At 39.7% G+C, this 27,360-nt stretch overlaps 3 protein-coding genes across 6 annotated transcripts in view; 2 read left to right on the top strand and 1 right to left on the bottom strand.

The window, feature by feature from the left end:
- The window catches only part of atp8b4 (ATPase phospholipid transporting 8B4), a 12,017-nt gene extending 7,428 nt beyond the window's left edge, over positions 1-4,589 (top strand). Inside the window, 11 exon segments of the mRNA XM_034880037.1 lie at positions 94-205; positions 289-394; positions 559-700; positions 1,116-1,245; positions 1,248-1,292; positions 1,514-1,737; positions 2,106-2,189; positions 2,473-2,718; positions 2,798-2,936; positions 3,019-3,149; positions 3,987-4,589. Of these exon segments, the coding sequence (XP_034735928.1) occupies positions 94-205; positions 289-394; positions 559-700; positions 1,116-1,245; positions 1,248-1,292; positions 1,514-1,737; positions 2,106-2,189; positions 2,473-2,718; positions 2,798-2,936; positions 3,019-3,149; positions 3,987-4,244 (1,617 nt within the window). The 3' untranslated portion in view covers positions 4,245-4,589.
- A 599-nt stretch (positions 4,590-5,188) lies between these two features.
- On the bottom strand, positions 5,189-10,322 carry galk2 (galactokinase 2). Its single transcript, XM_034880119.1, has 10 exons — positions 10,273-10,322; positions 10,082-10,170; positions 9,681-9,804; positions 9,513-9,606; positions 9,271-9,417; positions 9,026-9,124; positions 8,643-8,795; positions 7,752-7,962; positions 6,805-7,006; positions 5,189-6,168 (listed from the first exon to the last, which is right to left on the bottom strand). Exons 1-10 carry the CDS (start codon positions 10,320-10,322, stop codon positions 5,961-5,963), a joined length of 1,377 nt encoding a protein of 458 aa, XP_034736010.1. The 3' UTR covers positions 5,189-5,960.
- A 915-nt stretch (positions 10,323-11,237) lies between these two features.
- On the top strand, positions 11,238-27,287 carry cep152 (centrosomal protein 152). Of its 4 annotated transcripts, none has more exons than XM_034880029.1 (28): positions 11,238-11,874; positions 12,063-12,171; positions 14,372-14,481; positions 14,597-14,657; positions 14,754-15,062; positions 15,374-15,521; positions 16,188-16,328; positions 17,664-17,803; positions 17,953-18,153; positions 18,454-18,601; positions 18,764-18,855; positions 18,975-19,138; positions 19,462-19,663; positions 19,974-20,078; positions 20,475-20,605; positions 20,695-20,823; positions 20,909-21,023; positions 21,222-21,407; positions 21,503-21,763; positions 23,180-23,311; positions 23,411-24,064; positions 24,776-24,851; positions 24,969-25,136; positions 25,218-25,302; positions 25,536-25,618; positions 25,892-26,048; positions 26,136-26,239; positions 26,319-27,287. In XM_034880029.1, exons 2-28 carry the CDS (start codon positions 12,085-12,087, stop codon positions 27,125-27,127), a joined length of 4,998 nt encoding a protein of 1,665 aa, XP_034735920.1. In that variant the 5' UTR covers positions 11,238-11,874; positions 12,063-12,084; the 3' UTR covers positions 27,128-27,287. The 4 variants fall into 4 exon arrangements, with proteins under 4 accessions (XP_034735920.1, XP_034735922.1, XP_034735921.1 ...); XM_034880031.1 differs by having other exon boundaries at positions 11,241-11,874; positions 26,343-27,287; XM_034880030.1 differs by lacking the exon at positions 11,238-11,874 and having other exon boundaries at positions 12,048-12,171.
- The last annotated feature ends 73 nt before the right edge of the window (positions 27,288-27,360 follow it).

The raw sequence follows: 27,360 nt of genomic DNA, 5'->3' as shown, positions 1-27,360 counted from the left end.
TGAAAGTCATAATATTTTAAGACACTACTACAGAGAAATATGAAATAAAAGACTTATATAAATTAATTTCTCTGTCACCTGACATCATTGAAGCTTCTAGGAGCCACAGCAATTGAGGACAAACTTCAGGAGGGAGTCCCAGAAACAATCACCTGTCTAAATCTAGCTGACATAAAGATCTGGGTCCTCACTGGAGACAAACTAGGTAGCATAATTCACCCAAATTACCTTTTTGCAAACTGATGGTGTGAAAAGCTATCAAGATGTAATTTGTGTAAAACATTTCAGAGACAGCAATGAACATCGGCTACTCCTGCAACATACTGCGAGACAACATGAATGAGGTGTTTGTTATCTCTGGGCACACACTGCTGGAGGTGCAGCAGCAGCTCAGGTGAGTTTATGGTCCAGTGTGTGTAAAATCTTGAAAATTCAGTGCCTATAAGAAGTATTTTATCCAGTTGGCTAAAATTATTCTTTTATTGAGTACAAGCTCGATAGAGCTTTTATGTACATACTAAAAATGTACGTTTTTAACTGGCTTTCCTCACTCCTCAGGAGTGCTAAAGAGCACATTCTTGGCCTGAGTCGAGTTGGCAGTACAAGAGATTTTGAGAAGACAGATATGTTTGCAGACGACTCTGTGTTTGAAGAAAGCATCATTGCAGAGTATGCCTTAGTCATCAATGGACACAGTTTGGTGAGATACTCAAATGTGTTGTATTAAACAGTATAACGTGGTCCACCATTGGGCCGATCATTTTATCCCCTGCTTGTTTTTATTTTGGTTCTGATGCTTGCAGGTTTGTTAAACAGTGGCTGTGTTGCTATTTGCTGAGTCTGGCATCTCTGTACATGCTGTTGTGTCTGTGCAAAGTCTTTAATGAGCTGCTGTTCTGCTGAGGGCCCTCAGCGCTATTACAGGATTTTATTAACATCCATTTCCTCACACAGGAGCTGCTCCCTAGCTGCGCCTAGAGCAGCACGCATGATTCAGCAGCAGCTTGTGGACATGTTACATTGAGCTGTTGCTCGGTGTTGCCTCTGCGGGGGGTTGATGTTGTAGAATGGTAATCGTAGGTCTAACAGGTGTGATGTATGGCTTCTCCCTGCAGGTTTATGCTCTGGAACCACAGCTGGAGCACATTTTCCTGGACTTGGCCTGTTTGTGTAAAACAGTCATCTGCTGCCGGGTCACTCCGATGCAGAAAGCCCAGGTGGTGGAACTGGTGAAGAGGCACAAGAGGGTCTTGCCATTGGAGATGGAGCCAATGATGTCAGCATGATCAAGAGTAAGTGTCAGTCATAGACCCAAAGCTACATAGACATTAGCTATGATAAGGAACATTTTTACACCATGATAAAATGTTAGAAGCTTGATTTTGTTTTATTTTAAAGGGACATTTGGAGCAAAGTCTGCACTTTTAATACACATGTACGTATGTTTAAACAATGTTTTTATATCTATTTAATACTTAGTTTCAAAGGGCAGTATTGCGTGTTTCTTCCTCAGCTGCTCATATCGGTGTCGGCATCAGTGGTCAGGAGGGGATGCAGGCGGTTCTGGCATCAGATTACTCTTTTGCTCAGTTTCGGTACCTGCGGCGGCTCCTGCTGGTGCACGGACGCTGGTCCTACTTCCGCATGTGTAATTTCCTGTGCTATTTCTTCTACAAGAACTTTGCCTTCACGCTGGTACACTTCTGGTACGGCTTCTTCTGTGGTTTCTCAGCTCAGGTAAGAATACTGTGATATATCATTAAGGAAAATTATTCCTGAGTTAATTGTGTACATCAACAAGCTTTTCCAGCTTACCTCTCTTCTCCTCATTGGTCATAGCAGTTAGTCTGTGAGCCGTCTCTAGAATTACGGGTTCGGTAGGTTCTGCTGACAACAGTCCTTTGACCGAAACTTTCAATTATTGTCACATTTTTCACATTGTGTTACCTTTTTCTTTTTGCATCTTAACAGCCTTGTTTACTTTTGTCAGTATGTGGGTAATTTAACTGTGGAATGGGACCCTATTCCTTGAAAAGCCTGGATTTAAAAGCACAACCCCTTTCACATTTTTGTAAATTATGTACATGACTGTCTTCTCTCCACAGACTGTGTATGACCAGTGGTTCATTACCCTCTTTAATATAGTCTATACATCCTTACCAGTCCTGGCGATGGGACTTTTTGATCAGGTAATACTTATTTGCTCAATATCAAATTACCTGAATCTTTTTAAACTCTTTCATTTATTTTCCAGCAGGGTCCAATGGCAACCTCCTAAGCCAAGCCTTTACTTTCCTTTTTGTTTTTCTTTTCAAGATACTTTCACTGTGCCATATCTAACCCTACACTAGGTAAATGATGACGCTGAACCTGATTAACCCATATCCATTAACCAATAAGCCCCCAATACTTCAACCTATCCCTACTCTCATAGTAGAATCACATAACACTCATTATATCTGTTTCCTGCAGGATGTCAATGACCAAAACAGCCTTCGCTACCCAAGCCTTTACAAACCTGGCCAGCAAAACCTTCTCTTCAACAAACGCCAGTTTTTCCTGTGCACACTCCAGGGGGTGGGCACATCATTCCTTCTTTTCTTTATTCCCTACGGAGCCTTCACTGTCATTGTGAAAGAGGATGGCTCCCACATTTCTGACCAACAAGCATTTGCTGTTACCATAGCAACATCCTTGGTCATCGTCGTAAGTGTTCAGGTAAGAGTTTAAACAGATAAAAATAACAGTTGTTTAAAAATGTAAACACTATGTTTATGATGAATGTATCTGTCCCTAGATTGGACTTGACACACACTACTGGACAGCTGTCAATCACTTGTTCATATGGGGGAGCCTGACAGTGTACTTTGCCATATTATTTGCAATGCAAAGCAATGGCATATTTGGCATCTTTCCAAGTAATTTCCCATTCATAGGTAAGTTTAGCTCAGTTTGATACATGAAGAAATAATACTGATGCATGGAAATTAAATATAAATACATTTGTGTCCTCCTCAGGCACGGCACGTAACTGTCTAACAGAGAAGAGTGTATGGTTGGTCATTCTGCTCACCGCTGTGGTGTGTGTTGTGCCCGGCTTAGCAGTCAGCTTCCTAAGAGTAGACCTCTTTCCAACTCTAACAGATAAGGTACATTAACTTGGGTGCATCTACAGCATTGGTGGAAGCGATGAACACTTAATTCATATTTCTCCCATGGCTGTATTTCAGTGGTAATACACCTACTCAAATACAGTGTTGAAGTAGTTGGACTTTACTTGAGTATTTTTAATGTTATGCTACTTTCTATTCCACTACTCCACAAACAATCTACATTGTTCTTTAATAAAAAGAACACACTGTTAAAGATTAAACTAGGGATTCTCAAAAGTTTGGACTTGTGACCCTTTACAAAACATTGCGTAAAGTTAGGATTCCTTCTCACCTTTCAAATATCTCAGAGTTTTTTGCAGTTTTACCTGTGACATTTCCCCTCTAAACTTCCCAGATGATTTCATTAAAATTACTTTTTGAGATCTAGAGGTCAAATTATCCAATAGTCTACTAAAGAAGCAAACATCTTTGAAAATTCAAAAACCTGATCTGTGTAGCAGAACTTCATTTTTCCTTCTTTCCTGCCCCTTGAATTGTTGTATGACCCATCAGATGTATTCTGTGGCACTTTGGAGGGGCCTGACCCCTAGGTTGGGAGCCACCAAATTGAACTACCTACCTGTGCTGTATATAAAGCAGTTAAAACTATTTCCACATTGACGGCTATTTTGATGCATTAGTATTAACAATCTAATAATGATGTTTATTTTATCAGTCGCAGGGGCTACTTTATGCAGGACATGTACTTGTACTATTGCTACTTTAAGTAGGCTACATTTAGCTGATAATACTTTTAAATGCAAAGTATGGACTTGTAATGGAGTATAAGTAAAGGATCTACGTACTTCTTCATCCACTGATGTATTTTGACAGGTTCGTCATCTCCAACAGTCAAATAAGAAACAAGGACCTCAGGAGCAGAACCTGAGGCGAGTGCGCAGGACGAGCTCCCGCCGCTCTGCGTATGCCTTCTCCCACCAACAGGGCTACGGCGAGCTGATTACCTCAGGCAAAAACATGAGGATGAGCACAGTTTCCTCTGCTCGCTCCCCTGAAAGAACACCACAAAGCTCCACCTGGATAGAAAATATATTAATGAAAAAGAACGAAGTCTCTGATGAAATCACATGAGAAAAACAGACTCAACAGCAGCAACACACTGACTGAACTCAACCTCTAACAGATAGTGTATTCACTACAGGATACTATATGCATGGTTCTCACAGAACAAGCACAATGTATGGGTGCCCTTTTGGGGCGTAGTTATGTTCAAATCCAACTACACAGGGGTACCTCTTTTTTTTATTTATGTGGATCATGGGGTCTCTGTTTTTGTTAAAGGTTAAAAAACATGAAAACATGATAATTTAGAGGTACCATTTACAAAAAAGACCAGCTGGTTAAAATACTATAAGGGACAACTTTGTAATCTTTATCATGTAAGGTGTTCAATTATGCAAACAGCCAGTATATTTTATATTAAAGAAATATGTGTCCTCTTGTCTGATCCAATTTGATCTGGTTGGTGAAATTATTCATTATTATCATTTTTAATGGCATGGCCTATTTTAATTAATAAAGAAAGGTTGGGACATTTCAGCTTTTAGTTGTCACAAACATAATAAATACTAAAAATTAATAATAATAAATGACATGTAAAAATGGCATAAGCAAAGATAAAGGTAGCCTCATGCACCAGTACAACAATTGTATTAAGTCTATAAAGCCTATGCACTGAAAATCTCCTCTCAAATGTTTTGGTAAATACGCATGTAAAGCTGCTTAATATGATAAACAAAACTTACTGTAATAATTGATTTAAATACATTTTACTGACTCCATGTTTTGCCAATATATATTTGATCTCCCTGTGCTGTGCCTTGTATAGTTCCTGTTAAAGAGAAATCTTTTTTAATTCATCATTCAACAGTTCATTCGCTTCAGTTAGTTCCAAGCAATTGAATGCATGGCTTTAATCTGATTTCCTCTAAAAATATATATAATAAATAACATACTGATTTATTCCTCTTTTTAAAACATTGTACAGTTGCTACACAAAATTTAAATAATAATTATCAAACTTCAAACATGATGCCCGTTTTATTTTGGTTCTGAGGCTGCTTCTTATTCTTAAATAGAATGTATAAAACATAAAAAAATATTGTTTAGTTAAAAAAAATGAATTTAAACTGAAAACAATTATATCCTCTCTTTTATCTATCAGGTTTTTATTTGATATTAGACCAGAAAGAGCAAAAGGGAAAACTGTGATAATAAAAACTCGCTAGTACTCGTGTAGTCAGGACTTCAATACCATGATTTCCCCATGGCTCTCTCAACACAAACATGAATATTTTACCAGCCAGAAGAAAGGTCTGAGTGATGCTGCTCCAATGATAACTCCACATGCCCGTGTAAAGTCTGAAAATATTCGGTTTATTTAATTCTTATGGATTTTTTTTGCCCTTGTTAAATTATGTTCATGTATAAAATGTAAATAAAAATGATGGATGGATTTTATACATCAGCGCAAAAACAGTTTGTTTTTATTTTCTCATGTTCTTTTCTGAGCTGAACAAGTGAGACAGTGAATTAGCTGTACAAAATCAATTTATTACAAAAACCTTTATGATTTAAACCACAAAAAAAAAAAAATTCCCTTTATAAGAAATAATTCCCCACTGTCCTATTCTAAAATAATCTTAAAAGTGTAAAGTAAGGTTTACATTTTGGATTAACTTGTCATTTGTAAGTGCCTTCTGAATCAAGTGTAAGCAATGTCATTTATTCCACTGCAGCGGTGTATTTGAATAAATGATTATGTAAACAGATAATGGATGATGCATTTTACTCATCAAGGAAAATTGCAGCTCCCCTGCCCGGCTTTGACACAAACAGACTCTGTTTTTCCATCGCTGCTCTGCGTGGATCAGGTAGGTAGTAGGCCTTGCTTACTGCTTGTAAGAAAGACTCCACCTTATCATCCGGAACCATGGAGACAGCACAGCCACCCCAACCTGCTCCGGTCAGCCGGGATCCCACTGCCCCCGACTTCCTGTAACCAAGAGAAACAAGAAAAAGCTGTTAAGTGAATAGTAGTATAGTAGAGACAAAATTTCTGAATCCACAGTATACAGTACACAGGGCTATATTTATTACTGACCAACTAGTATTAAATATACACATGGGGAAAAGAGGTCCACACACAACATTCACTGCCAAGTTTCTTCTTATTTTCATCCAACTTGGTTTCAATTAAAACAGCCATGCTGCTCCTGTGAGGATGTGCTTCGGCACGTGCTTGAGCTAAATGCTAAAGTCCACATGCTCCCATGCTGTTGTTAAGCGTTTATATAATCAATTTCTGTTAGAATACAATAGTCACATATGTTGATGTCTTGTATACCAACAGCAGAAAACAGTATACTCTAAAGTTTAGTATATTATACTTGGTAAATTTACAATGTATGGATTTGGAAGCCAGCATACACAATACCTCAACCCTCAGTCTAAAGTAACTAAATAGAGTTCCGCCACACAATGGGCACATTTTCCTAAAGTTGGTTGTTATTCACTTTTTTATTATTATTTATCACTTAAATGGCATTGGATCATATTTAATTTGATCCCATTCTGTCTTGAGCCCAAATCTGTGATAGCAGTGAGTGTAGGGAGACGTTGCTGTACTCACAGACAGATGTCCACCAGTTGATCCAGTTCAGGGCAGCTGCACTCATACAGGTCTCTGCAGCTGGCATGGCTCTGGTTCATCAGGTCTCCCAGTAGCTGTAAGGATTCGGCAGGTTCGGAGTCACACACGCTCTTAAACCGCAGCACCCGCGCAGCTTCACCGTACACATGCTTGGCTCGCTGGTGCAGCTTAAAATGTTTTACTAAGAGAGAGGAGAAGAGGCAGATGGTTGTCAAGTCATTCATCTGCTTGATTGGGAGGAGGTTCACATAGAGCTGGGTTACACTAACCAATTCAAACATGATGGTAGTTTTGAACAAATGCCGCAACATCAGTAGAATGTGATGATATTTTTAGAGTCATTTGTTTCTCTTAAGAGGATGTTTATATGAAGAAATCATCACAAATGGCTACTTACTGATCATTTTACTGAGCTAGATCTAATTAATGTGGTTGAAAATTTGTGTTGCTTAAATATATAATATATATATAATATGTTATATAATATTCAAGTATAATTAAGTCCAGCAAAATACATATTTTACAATATGACAATAAGTAAAATTCCAGATAATATTTACTCTCACATCAAAATACTGTATTAATATTAAAACATGTATTTCTCAGTTATATGTCAAAGTAAGTATGGCTGCAACTACCTTTACCTTTATTATTTTCATTAATGTTTCATTCGTTAATCATTTTTTAAATTTTCACCTATAAAATGTAAAAACTGACAAAACCCCCACAAGATATTTAAGAAAACAAGTCTTCAAATTCCGAGTTTTGAGGAATGTTACGAGATAACTGACACCAAACAGCTTTTTGATGTTCATTGTTGAACCTTTCAGTCCAAACCTCGACTACTCAGCTGTTGTTTCCATATTAGACATGATTCAGTTCTGAGATATAAAAATACACAGATGTTTCTATGTACTGTTGTTCACCATGCTGAGTGTTGGCGCTCAGCAGCTCTGTGGAAAACTGCTCCGAGGTGACGCCCAGTGCCCTGCAAATCTCCTCTCGGCTGTACGGCTCAGGATGCAACACCTCGGTCACCAGAGCCAGCATGTCCTCCAAGGAGGCCTTCAGCTCCATCTGGACCTGCACCAGCTTCATAAACCTGCTCGAGTCCAGACCTCGTGCCTGGGCCAGCATCTGAGTTCACACCCGACAAGACATGGACTTGTGAGATACCTTCTCTTGATTCAAACTATATTGATATTTACACATATTTGCTGAAGGTCTATCATAAGGATTGCTAGTAAAAAAAACAAACACACTTTCCTGTTTAATTACTTGCAAAATCCTTAAATACGCAGTAATTGTAATGTTAAAGGCAGCTTTGTGAAATATAGTTGCAGGTGTCTACCTAATTAAGTCCAATATTGCAACCAGGGAAGTCTATAAGAAATGTTTATTCATGCCAGACGATGCTAAAGTTCCACAATAATCTGTTTTATAATATTTCTGTTTTCAGTTCTCATTGCTCACCTATTCTTAATGCGTAGAAACTGCATTGAAATCAGAGAATTTTCATCATGTTTATCGCCAAAATATTTACGTGGAAAGGTTCTTGTATGAACAATCAAAGAGCACAAGGTCCTACAGATTGCCGCTTTGAAGCCTTTTTAAAAGACTACCATAAACATACCATATCATAACCATATCATGAAGTGTAATAAAAGGTACCAGCAAGTAATTATTTTACCTTTTCAGTTTGTTTGATTTGATTAATTGAGTGTTTAAGAAGCAGCATTTCTAAAAAGCAAACTATTTTATTTTGTGAAATTCTTAAATATTTTACCTGCTCACTGGTCTGGACAGAATCACCGTACCTTTGTGGCGATTCGGCACTCCACCACACGGATGTTGAAGTGAGAAGAAGCAGCTTTGTTCATCTCCATGCAGCAGTTGGAAATCACAAACACAGCTCCATCTGGAAGTTTGACATCGGTGGCCCGCAGAGGCTGGAACTCTATCAGCTTGGCCTGATAGACAATTGAGAAAATAAAAGTCGTAGAACAAGTGGTAACTGATGACTACATGACATTTCTAGCATTATTCAAGAGAAGTCATTACTTATAAGGTACTTTACACCTATCAAAGAACTTGCATTCTTTCAGACATCTGTTCAGTGTATAAATAGTTTGGATGAATAAATGACCCTGATCACCGTATTGCAACTTGTCCACAAAGTAGTTAAAGGAAAGCGACATACAGTGCCTCTCTCTGCCAGGAATGAGATGGACTGGTCCATGCCGCCTCCCTCTGTGCCAATGTAGCGTTCACTTTTGGCACATATCTCAGCCAGTGCCACCTGGAGGATTAAAGAATATAACAATGAGAAAAAGATTAAATAGACCATTTGAAAATGACAAATGTAATCAACTATCAATCTACCATTTAATAGTGTTGGTTTATTATAAAGTGTTACTGTGAAAATTGATTTGTAAAGCACTTTACCTTGGAGAGGGACTTTTGATTTGCCTCCATTGTTACGAGCCCGGCACAACAAACTAAGGCACTAGAACTGGACAGGCCGGAGCTCGGAGGAATGGTTCCATCTACGACACATGACATCCCTGCTAAATGAGCGATCCCACATTTCTCCTGTGAAGAAAACAGCAGGAAGGTTAATTAAGTTGGGGAAATCATTACAGTATTGAATACTAAATTGCCATGAATGAAGAAACTGTAGATCTTACCTGAATACCTTTAACCCCACAGAGAAAATAATAATACCACTTTGGATTCTCTCTGTCGATGGCAATGTCCTCTGAACATGACACAGTGAAATCCCTGCGAACAGATACTGTACATGCATTGCCGGCACAATGTAAATAGTCACCAATACCCAGAGTTTCAAGCCTTACTTGTACTGAGGATTTGTGTTGGCCAGTGTGATTGTCCCTGACTTGTTCACCGAGACGGCTGCGAGGATATTTTGTTCAATGGCCATTGGCAGAACAGAATAGCCACAGTAATCGATATGCTCTCCTGTTAAATATGAGAAGTTAGCAAAATCAGAAGTCATTCATCTACCAATTAATACAAACATGTTTTAGCATTGAGAAAATGGTAAAAATTGTGTGAAAAAAATGTTCGTTTTGTCCATTATTTTTAAAGTCTGTTCTTGTTGGTCCACTGTAAAGCAACATCAGCCCATAGACCGTTAATATAAATCAAATATATCAATATATATACAGTCTATGCATCAGTCAAATGTACATTGCGTAAATCAACTAAATCATAGACTATATAAAAATTAAATTACCTATTAAATTGACCCTTCCAGGTGCACATGCATAGAAGTGAGGAGACTCTCCATACTTTGTTTCAAAAGTATTTTTCAAGTTTTGCAGCCTGTAAAGAATTATAAATGAAGAAATAAAGTGAGTAGGCTGTCACATTTCTTTCCTCGTTCCTCTGTCTCACTGACAATCAGCATGGCTTCCTGTTACTCACCTTTCATTGGCAGTAATCGCAGTCTTTAACTTTGGTGGGTTTGTGGCCATTTCTACTTGTGTAGGAAAACAATGAATACTCTGTCAGACGGGAGAGCTCAAAGCGTTCTGCAGATCCTGGCCGCGATCAGCTGACTGTCACAAGAGGACCCCGGATGCCAAAACGCTGACCTGTGGTCAGTTCTAAAATGTGAATTCAGCTCAGTTAATAGATGTTAAGTTCCTGTTTGTAACACAGGAGCTGACTCTGAAACAGTTGTTTGAGGATGCGGGAGCAAAAAAAACACGGAAGTTGTCTGGAGGACAGGAGGCGTGGTTGTCACGCAGGACGGTGACGTAACAATATTCCCTTTCAGTTCATGGTAGGGTACATTACAAAACTCCCAAACCTGATTTTATCATTTTATTTAGAAACTCCCGCAGACTGGTACCGTTATTACAGATTTAACGAATATAAAAGCTTAAAAACGATTTTTCATACTTTAGTATATGGTTTAATGTAAATTACTGGACCTTACAGGTGGTAATATGGACCATATGGATCCATAAATGTAACGAACCTTAATTAACCTATTTTGGAGAGAACATGTTTATGCACATAGCTTACTGCTTCTCTGATTATGGATGAACAAGAACACACATGTTACATTTGTTTTACTTGCCACAATCACATTTTGTGATTTGATGTATCTGCAATTTGTATGGTCAAAGATATGGATTGTACTTTTGATAAAAACCTATGCAAGATCTATGCAGCATATGGTGTTTACATAACCAAATGGTTGCTCTGTTTTTTTCTTCTTTCTCCTTCTTGTTCTATCGTCAATAATTAATTTGTGAAAAAAAAGTCCAGTTCTTTTGAGTTTTGTCAGGTAAAAGCATGATTCATAGCACGCGAAATGTTCTCTGAGGGCTGATGGCAACACGTCGTTTACGAGCAAATACTACGACTACATTTCCCACAATTCTAGAGACGCTGTTACCATGGAGGCGTGGATAGCTTCCTGGTAGTGGTGTTGGGTCGGCTTTAGCAATGACAATAATGTTTAGGAAATTACTTTCTACAATGCATGTTTTGTTATAGCGAATGGTAGCTATATAAACTAGTATATGCGTCTGTTAATAAAACAATGTGGGCTAAGTTATATATTGTGTATTGTCACACTTGTGTTCTGCCCGCAGTGGTTTGGCGCTGCTAATGCGCGCGAGTTTTCAAAGTGGGCGAGTCTGCGGCTCTTAAAAAGAGGACGTTCAACCGGCTAACAGGCTGAGTAAGCTAGCTTCATTATACCTCACATTCTGTTCGGCCAGATTATACGCAAACTGGCACTAAACGTTGTATCGGCTAAGGAGCCGAGTGTTACACCGTTAATCAGAATGCCCCTTCGGTGGAGGTTTTTCAAAGCATGACCAGGTCATTTTATGTTCTTGCCGGGTTCGTTGTTGCTAAGGCAAGCTAAAATGGACATGTTAACGCTACTTGCTAAGCTAGCATATCTTCTTTGTACTGTAAACAGTCGTGTGGTTAGCAGTTAATAACGTCTCTTAAATAAAAGAATACTCAACTCACCAGAAGAAACGTCTGTCCCATTTATGCCAACAGGTAAGCCTATGTTTCCGTTTTGGTTGGTTCATATCAGTGCTTTTGACTTTTATGCTAGCTAGTTAACTTGTAACGTTTATGTTAGCTAAGTTAACAATAACCATCCAATGCCAACTTCACACGTAACAAATACCTTCCCCGGTTGTTTGTAATCTCCTCTCAAGTTTGTTTTGCATCTGTTTTTGCAGAGCTCCCTACAGGCTCGGCGTCATGTCTATTGATTTTGACAGTGCTGCTCTTCAAACCCAGCATGATGAAGAAGAATACGACAAGGAGGACTATGCAAGAGAGCAAGAGGTAACGCATCGCTGCAGAATCGTAAAGTTGTCTGGTTAACGTTTGTGTTACCCTTACGTTTGTGTCTAATTGTTGAACCTTCTTGCCACTAGGTTTTTGTTAAACCGTAAACCACTATGATTGCTTGAGCTCCTGCTGGTTTATTGATTGTACATATTTTAAAACATCAGTTATCTAACATATCAGACGACAGGATATACCCAGGGCATGTTTCAATTATAAAACAAAAACCCGTTGTATGTGCAGTGATGTAGGCATTACCTGTCTCTACTTCAGTTATTATGCAATTACTATCACCATTGCAGATTGTCATGTTGACATATTTACAAAAATATGTATGCTTCTTTTAGGGCTGCGCAATTAATTGCAGTTTAATTGAAATCGCAATATCAATTACTGCAATATGTAAATCGCAGGGTTGGCAATATTTGTCAAAGACAAAATATGTGTCAAACCGTTTTGTAAATAAAGTATTGTGGTGCTGTAGAGACATCCCTCCCTACAAATCGTATCCTACAGACTAAAGAAACAAATCTTTGTTTGCTACAGATCCTCAAAATCACACTTCAATCATTAAAATATGATACAAAAACGATCATTCCCCTAATATAGTGAATCATATTGCAATATCACTCCAAATAATCGAATTTAGATATTTTCCTTAAATCGTTTTTTTAGAATTTTCTAGCTGTCCTTTGTTAACATTACTTTGCTGTCTGCATTTGCAGTATATCTGAGTTAATGTTTATTTATTTTTATTTACTTTGTAAATGATTTATATTGGCTTTCTTTTCAAGCTGGTATCAATGCACACAATGTCTTACAAATGTCAACATTAGAATCATAAGACCCAAAAAGCATAACTTGACTCAAAGTCAAAATGACAGACTTGAATACACTTACACAGGTATACACACTTATAGACACAATATAAATTACAATGAAAGACTCGCACATGGAAAAAAACACACAAAACGAACAAAAAGAGGCCTTTGTGAATGACACAATGTATTTGCTGATGCATTTGAGGTGTGAATTTTACAAGTACCATCAGCTTCACAGCTAGACAGTTATGCTGTGTTATTACTCACGCCTACAATCTGTTGCACCATTAACCTGAGCTGTTATTGGCTCAAGGAAATTGCCTCCTTCCAGGTGTGTCACACAGAAACTAGCTCTGCCCTAGGTTTCCCTACTTTCTCTCTATAGCTACCTTGTTTCTGTGCTTGGCCCCACTTGTACTTGGCATGAAGAAACTGTCACAGAATGTCTTACCAGTGGACTTCAATACTCTGTGGGACTTTGAGTATTCATTTTCAAATGGATTTTTTTCCTTTGGTATAGTCTATTTAGTATACGCAAGTTGGTCAAGTGGAAGATTTTGCCATCAGTAATTGGAATGTTTCTGCTCCAGTTAACCTTGCTATATGTTTTGTCTAAACGGAGAATGGAGTTCTTTGGGAACAAACCACAGCAATTACGTAGAGAGCCTACAACATGCCAGGCACTTTTAGGATGTTTCACACAGAACGTCTTCTCTGCAGAAAGATTAGGCTAGGAGGTTATCATGTGGCTTAACAGCTGAAGCAGAAGTGCCTCCTCTATCGTGGTTAAAGGTGTAAGCGGGATGATATGGGTCCTTTGGTTTTGGACACAGTGGAGGATTTGCGGAATATTCAGCAGTCCTTGTGGAAAGTAAGTCCAGCTGGTTTGGCTTGTTCCATCACACATGGCTGGTTGTTAAGCAAGTCTGGTCATTCTTTTTCTAACGCAGAGGTGTATGTGACTTGTTTTTGTCTCATTAAGAGCTAAGATGTTTTGACAGAAAATGTATTGTTTTTTGTCAGTGTTGTGTTTCTCAGTTTGATTGTATGGACCAAAAGAGTAATCTGTGCATGTTGTACATGCAGTACAAATATTAGGGCTGCAACTAACAATTACCTTTGTTACTGATTAACCTAAATGTAGCAAATTTTCACGGCTAAACCACAGAACAGAAAATGTTGCTTGATAAATGACTTAAATTATTCACTGAAATGATTTCTAGCAAAACTCTAAAAATCTACCCCATGACACATTCTTTCCCTCAGACTCTCAGTAATTGCTTATCTGTGCTGTTGTTTTCTTCTATCTTTACTACTTTATAACTCTGTTGCGTAGCAACCTTGGTGACTCATTTCCATATGCTGTTTTTCCGCAGTTGCACAAATTGCTCACTGACCTGCCCGATGACATGCTGGAGGACAGCAGAGACTCCTCCTCTCCAGAGCTAGAGTACTCTCCCTGCAGCAATAAAAACACTGGCAACAGGTAACACACATATTGCTGTTGACACTAGTAATCTCAGATTTGGAGAGCTCTGGGTGGGGTTCAAAACAATTAGACACACCTGATTGCATATGCATTTTTTACCCTCTCCACTCAGCCCACAGTCCACATGGACTCAGCAATGGTCAGATCAACCAAGGCCAACTACTCATGAACAGGTAGGTTGTTGGTATTTATTCACTGATATATTTTTGTCTTCTGAACTTCCGAAGAACAAAAACAGCATCACTACCCCTTTCAATTTCTCTCTGAAGAACTGTGAAGTTAACTATGATCAACGCTCCCATGATGAGTACGCTTATGAGGATGGAGCTGTTCAGATCAATGGATATCATCCTCAAAGTCAACCTCTGCCTCACACCTGGAGCCAGGATGATCCTTTCACCCAGGGAGATTATACATACACCAGCATAGGCGCAGAAAAATCTACAGAGACTTCTCTCACAGACGAGTATAAGTCCAAACCCTACCCTCAAGTCACTAATACCGCTGTTGTGTATGATGGAGAACACGGAGGCATCCAAAACCATGGGGACCACAACAAGGGCAGAAATAATTTTCAAGTGAGTAGAGTTTTGTTTGGTTTACTTTGTCATTGCAGGTGTTTTTATATCATATCACACATGTGACTTAAATGGATGTCACTGTGTATGAATTATTCTACATTTCCCTTTATATACTTTTAAAATAAACATCTTGATATCTGGCCATCGACGATTCGTCAGCATAGTGTACACTGCCTTTGTGTGTGTTTTAAGAACAAGTTTATTTGTGTAACTTTGACTTGGTTTATTCTTGAGTTATTGAACAGAGTACTATTTATATTTCTAACATACTGTGTTACTTGTGTTTTTTTGATTTTCATAATTTAAAGTCCGGAGCATTGGACAGAGTGGATCAGCACAAGGTCAGCTACAATCCTCACCATCCTGCCCATCAGCCAAATATGTTTAACTCACACACTGTCCAAGAAGAAGGTCAATTTGACCATCTTCAAAGAGAATTCCTCGACTCGACACAACGTGAGTCTTACATTCTTGATTTAGTACAGTGACATTTAAACCACTGTTTTAGTTGAAAAATGATCTTGTTTCAATAAATTTAAATTTAGGAATTTATCAAATTTGTGAAAAATCAGATATATTATTTTGTTGTCAAGGTGCCATTGAGCAATCGATGAACTCTGAACTGCTCCACTTGTTCTGTGGACACTAGTACATAACATTGGGCTGTTTTGACTGAGACAGGATGAGAAAGGGAAATTAATTAAAAATAATGAAATAATATATGACCATGTACCAGCCAATCATAATAACTATCAGACTTTATTGTGTATATTTAGTGTTATTTCTGATCAGTTTACAATTGAGGTTCATCAGCCTCCAGACAAAATTAATTTAACTGATCTCCTGCACAGTAAAGTGACCTATTTAAAAAATTAAAAAAAGATCATTATCTTACATTATGTCTGATCTATTTCTGTGTCATAAAATGTATGTAGCCCAACTGCATGTCATTTTAATTTCCATTAGTAAGTAGCTTTAGTCTTAGCCTTAGTTAGACTCCTAAAGTATTGTTATATAAAATAACCTCTCTCAAATGTGATTGCTGAGAAATTAAAATACCTTCACACAGTTTAAAGTGTAAGTGATTGATGTGTTGTATATACATGTTGTGCTGTTTTACAGAAACTGCTGATAGAGAGCAGCTTGCCCAGCTGCAGATTTTACACAAAGCTCAGCAGAGGCAAATCGAAGACTTGGAGCAAAAACTGGAGGATTCAAGGCGTAATATGAGATACATAGAGCATCAGTTTGCAATTGCCAAAGGTATGTTTCACAAACTGGGGTTTGGAAATATTTTTCACTTTCTTGCAGTACATATTCTATATAAAGTAATTTGATTATACTTAGAAATGTCAAGGTTTTGTTGCATGTTATGATTTATTGATTTCTTTTTAAACATGTAAGTCTTTGTAGAAATTAAACAAACCGCTTGAACTTAGAATTAGGCCTGCACGATTCTGGGAAAAATATGAATATGAATGATTTCTTTTAGCTTAGAATTGATATCACGATTCTCTGCCACAATCTTGGGATGGGATAATGGAAAACAATTTAGAGTTTAGGCAAGAGTGCAGAAAAAAAACACACAAAAATGTCCCAAAGAAAATAAATAAATAAGTTTTGTATTTTTACACGTAATCTAATAAGACATGCATAAAATAATTAGGCACAACACATTGATCTACATTATTACATTACATCTGACCACCTCGTGTTTCATGTTCTAAGAAACCAATTCTTCACCTTTAAACATGACTGAGCCTCTGACATTACTGTGAGAGAAGGTGACTTTCACAAGCATGTTAAAGGCTTAAGCCCGGAATGACTACAAAATAAAAACCTGAGTAGACAAAACATTTCATTAAAAATGGTTTGTGACAAATACTGTATATGTCAAAATCTAATCCTTGGCCTCGAAATCGAATCGTGAGGTACCAAGAGATTCCAGCACCTACTGTAAACAGAGAGGCTTCAATGAAGAGAAGGGAGAGCATTGCAGCACTTTAAACCTATTTTACACAGTCTATGTTCAAAACTCATAGAAGAACGTAGTAGCGTTTGTGATGCAGTCGGCTTGTAAAATTAAATGAGAATCAGTCATAAAAAAAGAAAATTAAACTTTAAATTAACATTTTTTTTTAATGAATGTTAGTTAAAAAAATTTAAGTTATTTAAAACATCAAATCGTGAACAGGGTGAATCGAGATTGCGATTTCATAACTTTCAGTCATGCAGGCCTAGTTGGAATGAATAAATAACTCCAGGCGGCCTTGATGACTTATGAGGAAGGATAGTTTTTCCTCTATGTCTGACCAATGAGTTTGACACTTATACTTTCCAAATGTTTTGTTTTTGTTGATAGAGTATTAAAAGCTAAAGAGCTGGCTATCTGTCAGTACATAGCATTAATTGAAATTGATTGAAGGCAATTAAATAGGATACGTCTTCACTTGTATATATGCCCGCTTATGGCCTTCCAGAGGGCTTGCACAATCTACAATAACACTGGGTCCTGAACTGATCTTGTGTGTCCTAATCTGTTGCTGGAAAGGCTGCTTGTGGTAATGATAATATCATCTTTTTTTCTATCATCAATAGATGAAAAGGAGGGCCTAGCAGTAAGCCTAAAGGAATCAAGTCAATTGGTTGAAGAGGCCAAGGAGAGAGAGTTTCAAATGCTAAACAAAGTGAAGGCAATGGAACAGCAAGTACAAGCTCTTACTGCAAGAGATCATGAGGTAAATTCTGCACTGACACTTACCACTGTTTACCTCCTTCTCATCTTCTTAGCTGTTAAATTGTCAATACAAGACAGTCTACAATACATCCCGTTATTTGTAACTAAGGAAGAGACTTATAGAGTAGTTTTATTGTCCATTGTTTGCAGAACATGAAGAAGCAGAAGTTGGCAGAGGCTGCAGTTGACACCATGAAGCAGCAGATGTTGGAGCTTTGTCGCTCTGACACTCTGTCCAAAACGCGGCAGCAGCATGACCGAGACCTAACCGTCATGAAGGAGCAGCATGAGGCTGCACTGTTGTCACTAGAGCAGAAGCTAGACTCTACCTCTGAGGCTCTAAACAGACAGGTGCGTAGTGTAACTGTCAGGAGATATAGTTGACTCCAAGTCACCTGCAAACATAGTAAACTCCTGTGTTGTTGTTTTGAATAGAATAGAATGCCTTTATTGTCATTATACACAATTGCAGTATCTGCACAATGAGATTGAAGCAACCCCTTTACGGTATTTTGACACAATATATATATATATATATAAACACACAAAATAAGGAAATAAAATATAAAAATATAAAGTGTAGGTAGGTAGTGCAGAGTGGAGTCCCAAGAGCAAATATAAAAATATAAAGTGTATATTTGTTGCTTACAGGTTGATGTTGGTCAGAGGTTACGGGAGCAGGTTATACAGCTGGAGCGCCAGAGAGAAGAAGAGCAACTGGAGAGAGCCCGAGTCGTCAACACCCTCAGTCAGCGTCTTGAGGAGAGTCAACAACAATGTGCCAAGCTGCTGCAGACAAGTGAGTTAATGTAGATGGCCACCACTTATTTGTCTTTAACATACTTTCCAAAAACTCTGTTGAGAAGAAATCACAGAACATCAATGAACAACTGCTATGCATGTGTTTTTATTTAAGCTATTCCAAATCATTATTTCTCTTTTGTGGTTCTATTTTCTTCAGGTTCAGTGCAGGAAATGAGTCAGATACAAATCAAATTACAACAGGCTCAATCAGCCAAGGCACTAAGTGAAAACATGAACAAAGTTTTACAGGTTTGCTCTCTGATTTTCATGCCCAAAAATGGAACCACTCTCGAAACCAATATTGTTTAAAAAATACGTGCTTAAACTTGGATGATTTAACTTTTCACCTTTTTATTTTTATCCTAAAGGAGGATCTGGCCGAGTTAAAGGAACAGATCACTCTGTATGAATCTGCTGTGAAACACGGTGTTATTGCATTCGAACAGGACAGTGACTGGGAGAACCAGCTTTCTGAATCCTGTGTGGATTTAGGATTAAAGAAAACAAACAGGAAAAATGGCTTGCTTCACAGGTACACCATAATTAGATATTATTATTATTATTATTATTATTATTATTATTATTATTATATTATCTTCACACTGTGTCCTTTTTCTTCATGCCATGGGTGCTAGTATTTTATGTGAAAGTTTGTTAACTCGCAATGTTTCTACTTCATTTCCACCGCTCCCATCAATCTCTCGGATAAGTTTACTCCTCGACGCAGCGGGCCTGGGTTTGACTCCGACCTGCGGCTCTTTGCTGCATGTCATTCCCCCTCTATCTCCTCTTCCATGTCTTCAGCTGTCCAGTCAAATAAAGACTTAAAAATGCCTTTCCCTACTGTTTGGTCAGTGCTGCCCTGGCTCACCTGTCGGACTCCAAGCTGCCCAAAGATGAAGCTTTGCGGCTGCTGCGAGTGGAGATGCAGCGTTGCCTGGGTAGCCTGAAGGGGAAGCGTCAGAAAATCAGTCAGCTGCAGGAGGAGCTCCAGCTCTGTCAGGGTCGAGTGACCAAGCTGCAGACCCAGTTAGACGAAGCCAAGCTCTGCTCTTCGGTGAGAATTGCCTTCTACTATGACCAGACTCAAGCTTTGATGTTGCATTGCTGAACAAAGCATTTACAACTGTACTGTCTGATAGCTATTATTCAGAGTGAGGTAGACTCAACTAACAAAACATTAACCCTAAAAGGATTAAAATATAATATTCAGTCATGTTTCCTACCAAAACTATGCAGTTGTGTTGGCATAAAAAGGAAATGGATGATCAAAATTTCTCAGAAACAAATGGCACAAACATAAGACTGAGAGATTAAATGGCTTTAATGCAACGGTGATCATAAAAGAATTGCATCTGTGTTCACAGGTCCGAGAGGCCAATCAGATGAAACATCCAGACGTAACTGGAGAGTCTCAGAAAGAGTTCACGAGACTACAGGAAGACCAACGACACTTGCAGGAACAAGTGGAGGTTGGTTGAAGTTTCATAAAGTCAGTTATTTGTTTTGTTTTTAGACTATTTCAGGGGTCTTCAACAGGGGGTCCGCGACCCCTAGGGGGTCCGCGGAGGTACTGCATGGGGCTCGCGAAAGTTTTGGTTGATAAGACTTTTTTTATATTCCCCCCCCCACCCTGCAATTTTTTCCACTAATTGAAATGTCTTAAAATACACATGAACATGAATTTAACACACTGTAGTAAACAGATAAAGGCAGTAGATGTCTTTCAGTCGTCAATGCACACAATATATATAATTAGGGGGTCCCCGCTCCATCTCGCCATCAGTTTGGGGGTCCTTGGCCTGGAAAACGTTGAAGACCCCTGGACTATTTCATCAAAGACTAGTAATACTCTATCCAAACTCTAGCTGTTAGAAATGAAGAATAAGGAGCTGAAACAGAGTGAGGAGAAGGTGAGGTCTGCCAACTTGGAGCTTTGCACCAAGATGAGGCAGATGATCCAGGAACTAGACCAAGAGAAGCAGGAGGCTGCTGAGAGGTAAGGCACAGAGGAGCAAAATATAATTTGTCCTTTACCAAAAACAATCATAAAGAGGGTGTATATATAAACGTTTTTTCTTTATGGAGATCTGAGCGGATTCATCAGCAGTATAGGGACGATGTGGTGGACCGGGTCAGAACCGAGATCATGCTGGAATACGATGCTCAGGTTGAACAGCTGACTGCACAGCACCAGCAGCAGGTCCAACAGTTACAGTGAGTCCTCTGCACCTGTTACTGAAAATTGCTGTTCTCTGGAAACCATTGCAGCTCATTTACAGTACTTACTACTTCTTCACAGGACCCAGTTGTCTGAGGCTAATGATAAGATGTTGGCTGTGCAAGAGTGTTACATATCTGTCTGCAAGGAGAAGGACATGCTTGAGAAGGAGCAGACTTTGAGCAGAGTAAATGAGGTATAGAAAATCCTAAAATATGTTTACAACATCAAAATAAACTATTGTAGGGACAATGGAGCTTTACTATTTATATTTGACGGTATGGCTACACGCTGTATTTGACAAATCTTAATTTTTTAAGTGATTAAGTTTCCTGTGTCCAACATTGATTGCCTGTGGACTAAGAAGGATTTATGATTTTGTTCTCATTCCCAGCAAAAAATGAAAGAAGAGAGCGATACAGCTGTGGAGAAGCTGAGGGCTGAGCTTGAGGCTCAGCATCAGGCCTCAATAAACCAGATCAAAGCTCTCTGGTCCAAAGAAAAGGAGTCTGAGATCCAGCAGCAGGTGAATTCTCACGTAGCCTTGGCCAAGGCTGCTTGGAAGGAGGAACTGCAAAAGGTATTTTTTCCCATTGTAAATATCCTGCTCTTCCAACTCCCTAAGGTGAATTTACGTTGGATAGTGACCTGAAAGTTTTTACTGCTTCTGTGTAGATGAAGAAGACCTGGGTCCAGAGGCTGGAGGAGGCCAGGAGTGAGAAACACAGAGAGACTGCTGAGGCAACCTGTCAGACAGATGAGATTAAGGCCAGCAGCGTGACAATTACTGTTGAAGAATTGGACTCCAGGCTCGGTGCCCAGAAACAGCAGCTGCAACTGGAGGCTGACAAAATCAAACGCAAAGCTGTGGAGGAAGCCAAGAAGCAAGCCCAGAGAGAGCTGCACGAGAAACATCTGGAGGACATGGCCAAACAGGTCAGTGTTCTTTTTAAAAATAATACTTCTGCTAGTTTTTTTTTTAAGATTATTTTTTGGGCATTTTTAGGCCTTTAATGGACAGGACAGTTGAAGTTGTGAAAGTGGAGAGAGAGGGGGAGTGACATGCAGCAAAGGGCCGCAAGCCGGATTCGAACCCGGGCCGGCTGCGTCGAGGAGCAAACCTCTACACATGGGCACCCGCTCCACCCACCGAGCCATCCGGGTGCCCAATACTTCTGCTAGTTAGCCAAAGTGATTTACTGTACATTTTGTATGAGTGGCACCAATCAATTTAATGCCAATAGAATTGCCATCGCTGTGTTATTCACACACAGTTTAGATGTGTTTTTTTCTCCTAGGGCTGCACGATTGCTCAAATTTTAATCACAATCACGATTTGGGCTTCCCAAGAACATTTGCGTAATAAATCAATATTTTAAATGCGTCATTCCGTTAATAGAAAGTTTTTTGAGTTTTTTGGTCAAAGCCAATCTACCGCTCCTTAAACCACTGTTTGATCTTGTGCCAGTCAGAGTTGTTCCCTGCACCGTGCACCTTTAGTTTCTAGATGTAAACAGTCACAGAGGACAGAGTAACGTGAGGAAAATTCCACAACAGATAGCAGTCATACGTTGGTCACAAGGTTTACCAGTTTACTAGTAAACGCAACATTTTTCTCTCTGTGATGTTTTTCTGACAGCAGTGACCAGTGCTAGTCGGTGCTAGTTAATGTCTATTAGCTCCCAGGGCTCTAGGGTGCAACTAACATTTTTTCTCTAAGTCGCACCGGTGCACCTAATGTCCTCGCATCTTCTGCTTCTCCACAAACAAAGCAATGTTGTTTGTATCAATATGGTTTAATTTTGCGTTACATGACCCATTTCTTCTGTAAAGCCGTGCTTGTGTTTGGATCTCTCCTCTTACTTTGCGCGCAGCCCCGCCCCCATCCACTCACACACGGCTCCCAGCAACAGAGACAGAGCGGCGACAGCACCGGTGTCACGCTTCTGACATTTGTCCACAGTTTTAATTATTATTAACACAGCTGTATATTGTTAACCAGGAGAGGCAAACCTGTATTTGTACCAGCGTTTCTGCTGGTAACTCTGCTGTTGCACAGAAGTTATTGAATGCAATTAACTTCAGGTTGTAGAATAATAGCGTGAGAGGGAGCCTGCTGGACCCATTTATAATGAGTCAGCCGTCACTCTGAGTACGTCCATTGCACTTCCCTTCTCTCCCTAACTCTTTTAATCAGTTATTGTTGAAAACAAGTGAAGGAGCTTTCACAGAGATACATTTTTTTTTATTTTATTATTTTTTTTATATCTAGGCTATTTGCTACACTACATACAACTTCATCATAAGAGGAATGCACCACAATATGGATGTTTTTTTTGTTCTTTTTTTCAGGTTGAAGGTGCTGTTACCAGGGCCTACAATTGCTGGATTGAGGATTTGACTTCATTACCAGAATACAAAGCTTCTCTCCAAACAGAGAGGGAGAAATGGGAAGAACTACAAGAAAAATGCAAAGACCAACAGGTATAACAGGGCTTTATCTTTGTGAGTTAAAAAGTGTCACTGCTGTCAACTGGCTTTTCTTTTTCTGATCATGTATATTACCTAACTTAAATGTACCAGTTATCCCAGGCCCTGAGGGAGGCAGAGGAGCAGTGGCATAGGACGCACAGGAATCGTCTGGACGAACAGAGCTCCGGAACGCAGAGGGTGGAGGAGCTCCAAGAGGAGGTGGCAGCTCTCCAGAGTCAGCTGGAGCAAGGCAGGAGAGAGTACGCTGCTCTGCTGAAGGCTGAGCTGGCTGGAGCTAGAGCAGCCTGGAATCGAGACAAACAGCAGGAGATCTCTATCATCCAGGTCCGCAGCGAGCAGGCGTACCAAAACAAGCTGCAAGAGCAGCGCAAAAAGCAGGAGCAGGCTTTGCAGCAGGCCAGAGAGGATGCTGGTCTCCATGAGAAGGAGCTGCTCCTGCAGATGGAGGCCAAGTTACAGCAGACTCTGAGGGCCCGAGAGGAGGAGTGGAGATGTCAGCACGCAGAGATGGAGCAGTCCCAGAGAAAGCAGATGAGAGATGAATTACTAGCAGAGCTACAGACTCATCTGGCAGAGGTACAGGTACAACTTCTCAGGGATCCCAAAACAAATCAGCAGGGCACTGAAGACACCAGGAGGATCAACGGGGCCACGTCAGAGGGCACAATAACACACATAATTCAAACATCCTGCAAAGACATAGTCAACAGAGCAGTATCTCAAGCCAAGAAGGAATGGGAGAGGGTGAGTTTTTATTGGATCATCTACTATCTAAAGATATAAATAAGGGATTTAATCTTTTAACTATTTTGGAGGACTTACTCTGCTAAATGATTAAAGGTTGTTGTAACGCAATAAGTACTTAAAGCGAAAACAAAATTGGGTATGGAAACTTCCAACCCCAGATGGGTACAATTGCAGGACAAAGGAAAAAGAGAACATACTTGAATGTGCAAGTTCCCAAGTATTTATTAATACAATGTTTCAACCTAAAAGGTCTTCGGCCAGTTGAAAGTCGAAACATTGCATTGATAAAACTTGGGAGCTTGCCTATATCAGTGCGCAAACAGCCTGATCTTTTCCTTTTTTATGTGGTGGCTTGTGGCTCGGAGGTAGAGGGGTCACCTCATAACCACAAGGCGGTTCAATCTCAGGCTCCTCCGGCCACATGTCACACATGTCAAAGTGTCGCTGACCAAGACACTGAACCCTAAGTTCCTCCTCGTCTGTTGTATCTATAGCTGCCCTCTGATCCTAATACTTAAAATGTGCTAAATGCAGCATTACAATTTCAGTACAGAGTGTATGTGGCAATAAAAAAATAGTATTTTCTTTACCGCACCAAGTCCTGCTATATTTAAATGCTGTAGCATTTAATTAATGTGCTGTTTTTAATATGTTTTGTCTTTCATGTGGTACAATCCATGAGTTGCTTTTCCATTTCTGCCCCCACAGTTAAGTGAGGAAAGACTGAGCCGTGTGTTAAAAGAAACACAGGAGCAGCATGAGAGAGAAATGGACAAAATGCAAAGTAAGTAATGCACTCTTATCTTCAATAAGCAGGACCTAAGACATGGCATCATTTGATTAGACTACAGTGTAGTGCCCATTAAGAAGTTTACATGACAACACTGTCCACCGTTTCCAGGCTCTTTGTCTAAGAAGAAGGAGCAGGCTTGCTGCAGGAAGGAGTGTGCTGAGGCTTTAGGTAAACTGCAGAAGAAAAACCAGGAGCTCCACAGACACTTAGAGAAAGCCTGTCGTCAACTCCAGCACAGTGTTCGTGAGCACAAAACTGCCTTGCAACATCTGAAAGGTATTAAATGCATTGAAAAGTTTCTTTTAAAGGGCATTTAAATAGATTTACTCAACATTGAAATGTATCTGTGTATTGTAGATGAGCATGAAAGCAGCTTACAAAAGGCAAAGGAAGGACATCTGCAGCAGCTGGAGGAGGTGAAGAGAGCCAGAGAATCCTCAGGGTTTGTTGTTTTTAGTATTTCTTATCTGTAGTTTAAAGTTCAACAATAGGAAAGTGTTTCCCTGGCTCTGTTTATTGTTACATGCCACGTAAGTCAAAAGTGAATCAAAGGTATCCTTGATGTCAAATGCCCTCCCTTCTCTCTCAAGTATCAAAAGATTTTTCTTAAGGATCTTGGATTTGGGAAGATGTTTGTATTTTCGATCCAATAAAATTAATTCTTCTTACTTACAGGAGTTCTAATAACCAACAAAGTGCTCATCAAGGCCTTGAGGAGATGAAGCAGCAATACTTGATGACTGTAGAAAAGATCAGAGGTTGGTAATGGTGCTGATTTTTTTTAATATACAGTGTGGATTTTAAATATTCTGTATTCAAGGACACCATAATTCATTGTTACATGGTGGACAGTGCAGACAAAGCTAGACACTAGGATGTCCTGTACCATACTATGTGTTATGTCCTCACTTGTGAATCTGCTGCTGGTTTTCATGATTACATACATCTGCATTAAACCTGCCCATGTCATTTTCTAGTATATGTACCTAGTGTAAAGGGTCATAATTAGGTCATTATTGTGTTTATGGCAGGAGACATGCTGCGTTACCTTAAGGAAAGTCGGGAGCGAGCAGCAGAGATGATCTGCATGGAGGTGCAGAGGGAGAGGCAGGACACAGCCAGAAAGATGCGGCACTATTATCTGACCTGTCTGCAGGAGTTACTGGAGGACGGGGGAAAGACTTCAGGGCAAGAGGCCATAATTATCCTAAATTTGTTTGCTTGCTTCATCATGGCTCTTCAGGCTAATTGTATTGATTATCCTGTCTTTTGCAGGGCTGAAAAGAAAATAATGAATGCTGCAAGCAAGCTGGCAGCCATGGCTAAAGTGCTGGAGACACCTTTCAAAAGTAAATCTGGAAAGAACTACAGTTTACAAAGTGAGTCCTGTTGTGCAAAACGGTTTTTTGTTAGTTTCAAAATATCAGTGTGGCGTGAATCTGTCTTTTGTAATGACAGGCTGTTTGACGGCTGTGTCCACAGGTAGAAACGCGGGTTTCAGGATGAACCCGCCAACACTAACTGAGCTTCCTGACATAAGGCCAGAGGAGAGATCCCACAGGGAAAAGACTTCTGCTGATTCAGAGCAGAAACAAGCTGCAGCAATGACTGAACCTTTGGGTCACCAGGACATTTCTGCATCTGGGACGAAGGAGGCCTCAGAAGATGCGGTGCTGAAGCCACAAACTAATGCTCATACTCACCTCCGCTCTTACAAATCTTCTCAACAGATGGCTTTTCCTTCCCAGGTGGATTTAGTTAACGTGTCTGTGAAAAGTAAAAGCAGGGAGCTGTACCTGCAGGGGGTTGACTCCAGCAACGCGGACAACTGCCTCGACTCAGAGCAACAAAGTAAACCGTTCCTCATCCAGGAGGCTCCTGTCAGAGACGAGAGAAGGACCAACTGGAGCATGAGCAGTAGTGACTCGGACACAGGCTTCCAGGTTTCAGTACTCTCGTACTCGGGGAGGAAACTAGAGCCAGTGAAGCCCTTTTCTGTCTCTGCTGCAACAGCCAATGACTCAGGAGAGTTTGGCGGCCTCACCCCAGATGTTTCTGACCTGACTGTCTATAATGAAATTGCCAAAAAGACACCTCACATCCAGACTTTAAACTTTCAGCCTGCAAAGAGAAGTACACACAGAGAGCCCCCCCCAGGCTCTGAGGCTGAGAAGCAGCATGGCGTTTGTTCCAGGCCTCTGTTCTCTGAGTTGAGACAGCGCCAGCAGGACAGCGGCTTCGACAGTCCATTCTACCAACATAAATGACAAAGGGAAGGGCAGGTATGATGGGAAGTAGGGAGATGAGCTTGAAACTGTCAGTTATCTTACCAAATAGTGCCTTTTTAATACAGTGTATAAAGTTTACATGATGTAGAACCTTTACCTTCAAGGCAGCTTTCAGTGTGTTGCATTAACATTGTTAAAGAAATAATTTGACATATTGAGAAATGCATTTGCTTTATTGCCAAGTTGGATGAGAAGATTGATACCACTGTCAG

This window comes from Etheostoma cragini, chromosome 8 (assembly GCF_013103735.1).
Source record: "Etheostoma cragini isolate CJK2018 chromosome 8, CSU_Ecrag_1.0, whole genome shotgun sequence".
NCBI lineage: Eukaryota > Metazoa > Chordata > Actinopteri > Perciformes > Percidae > Etheostoma > Etheostoma cragini.
This window is presented reverse-complemented; position numbering and strand designations above follow the sequence as displayed.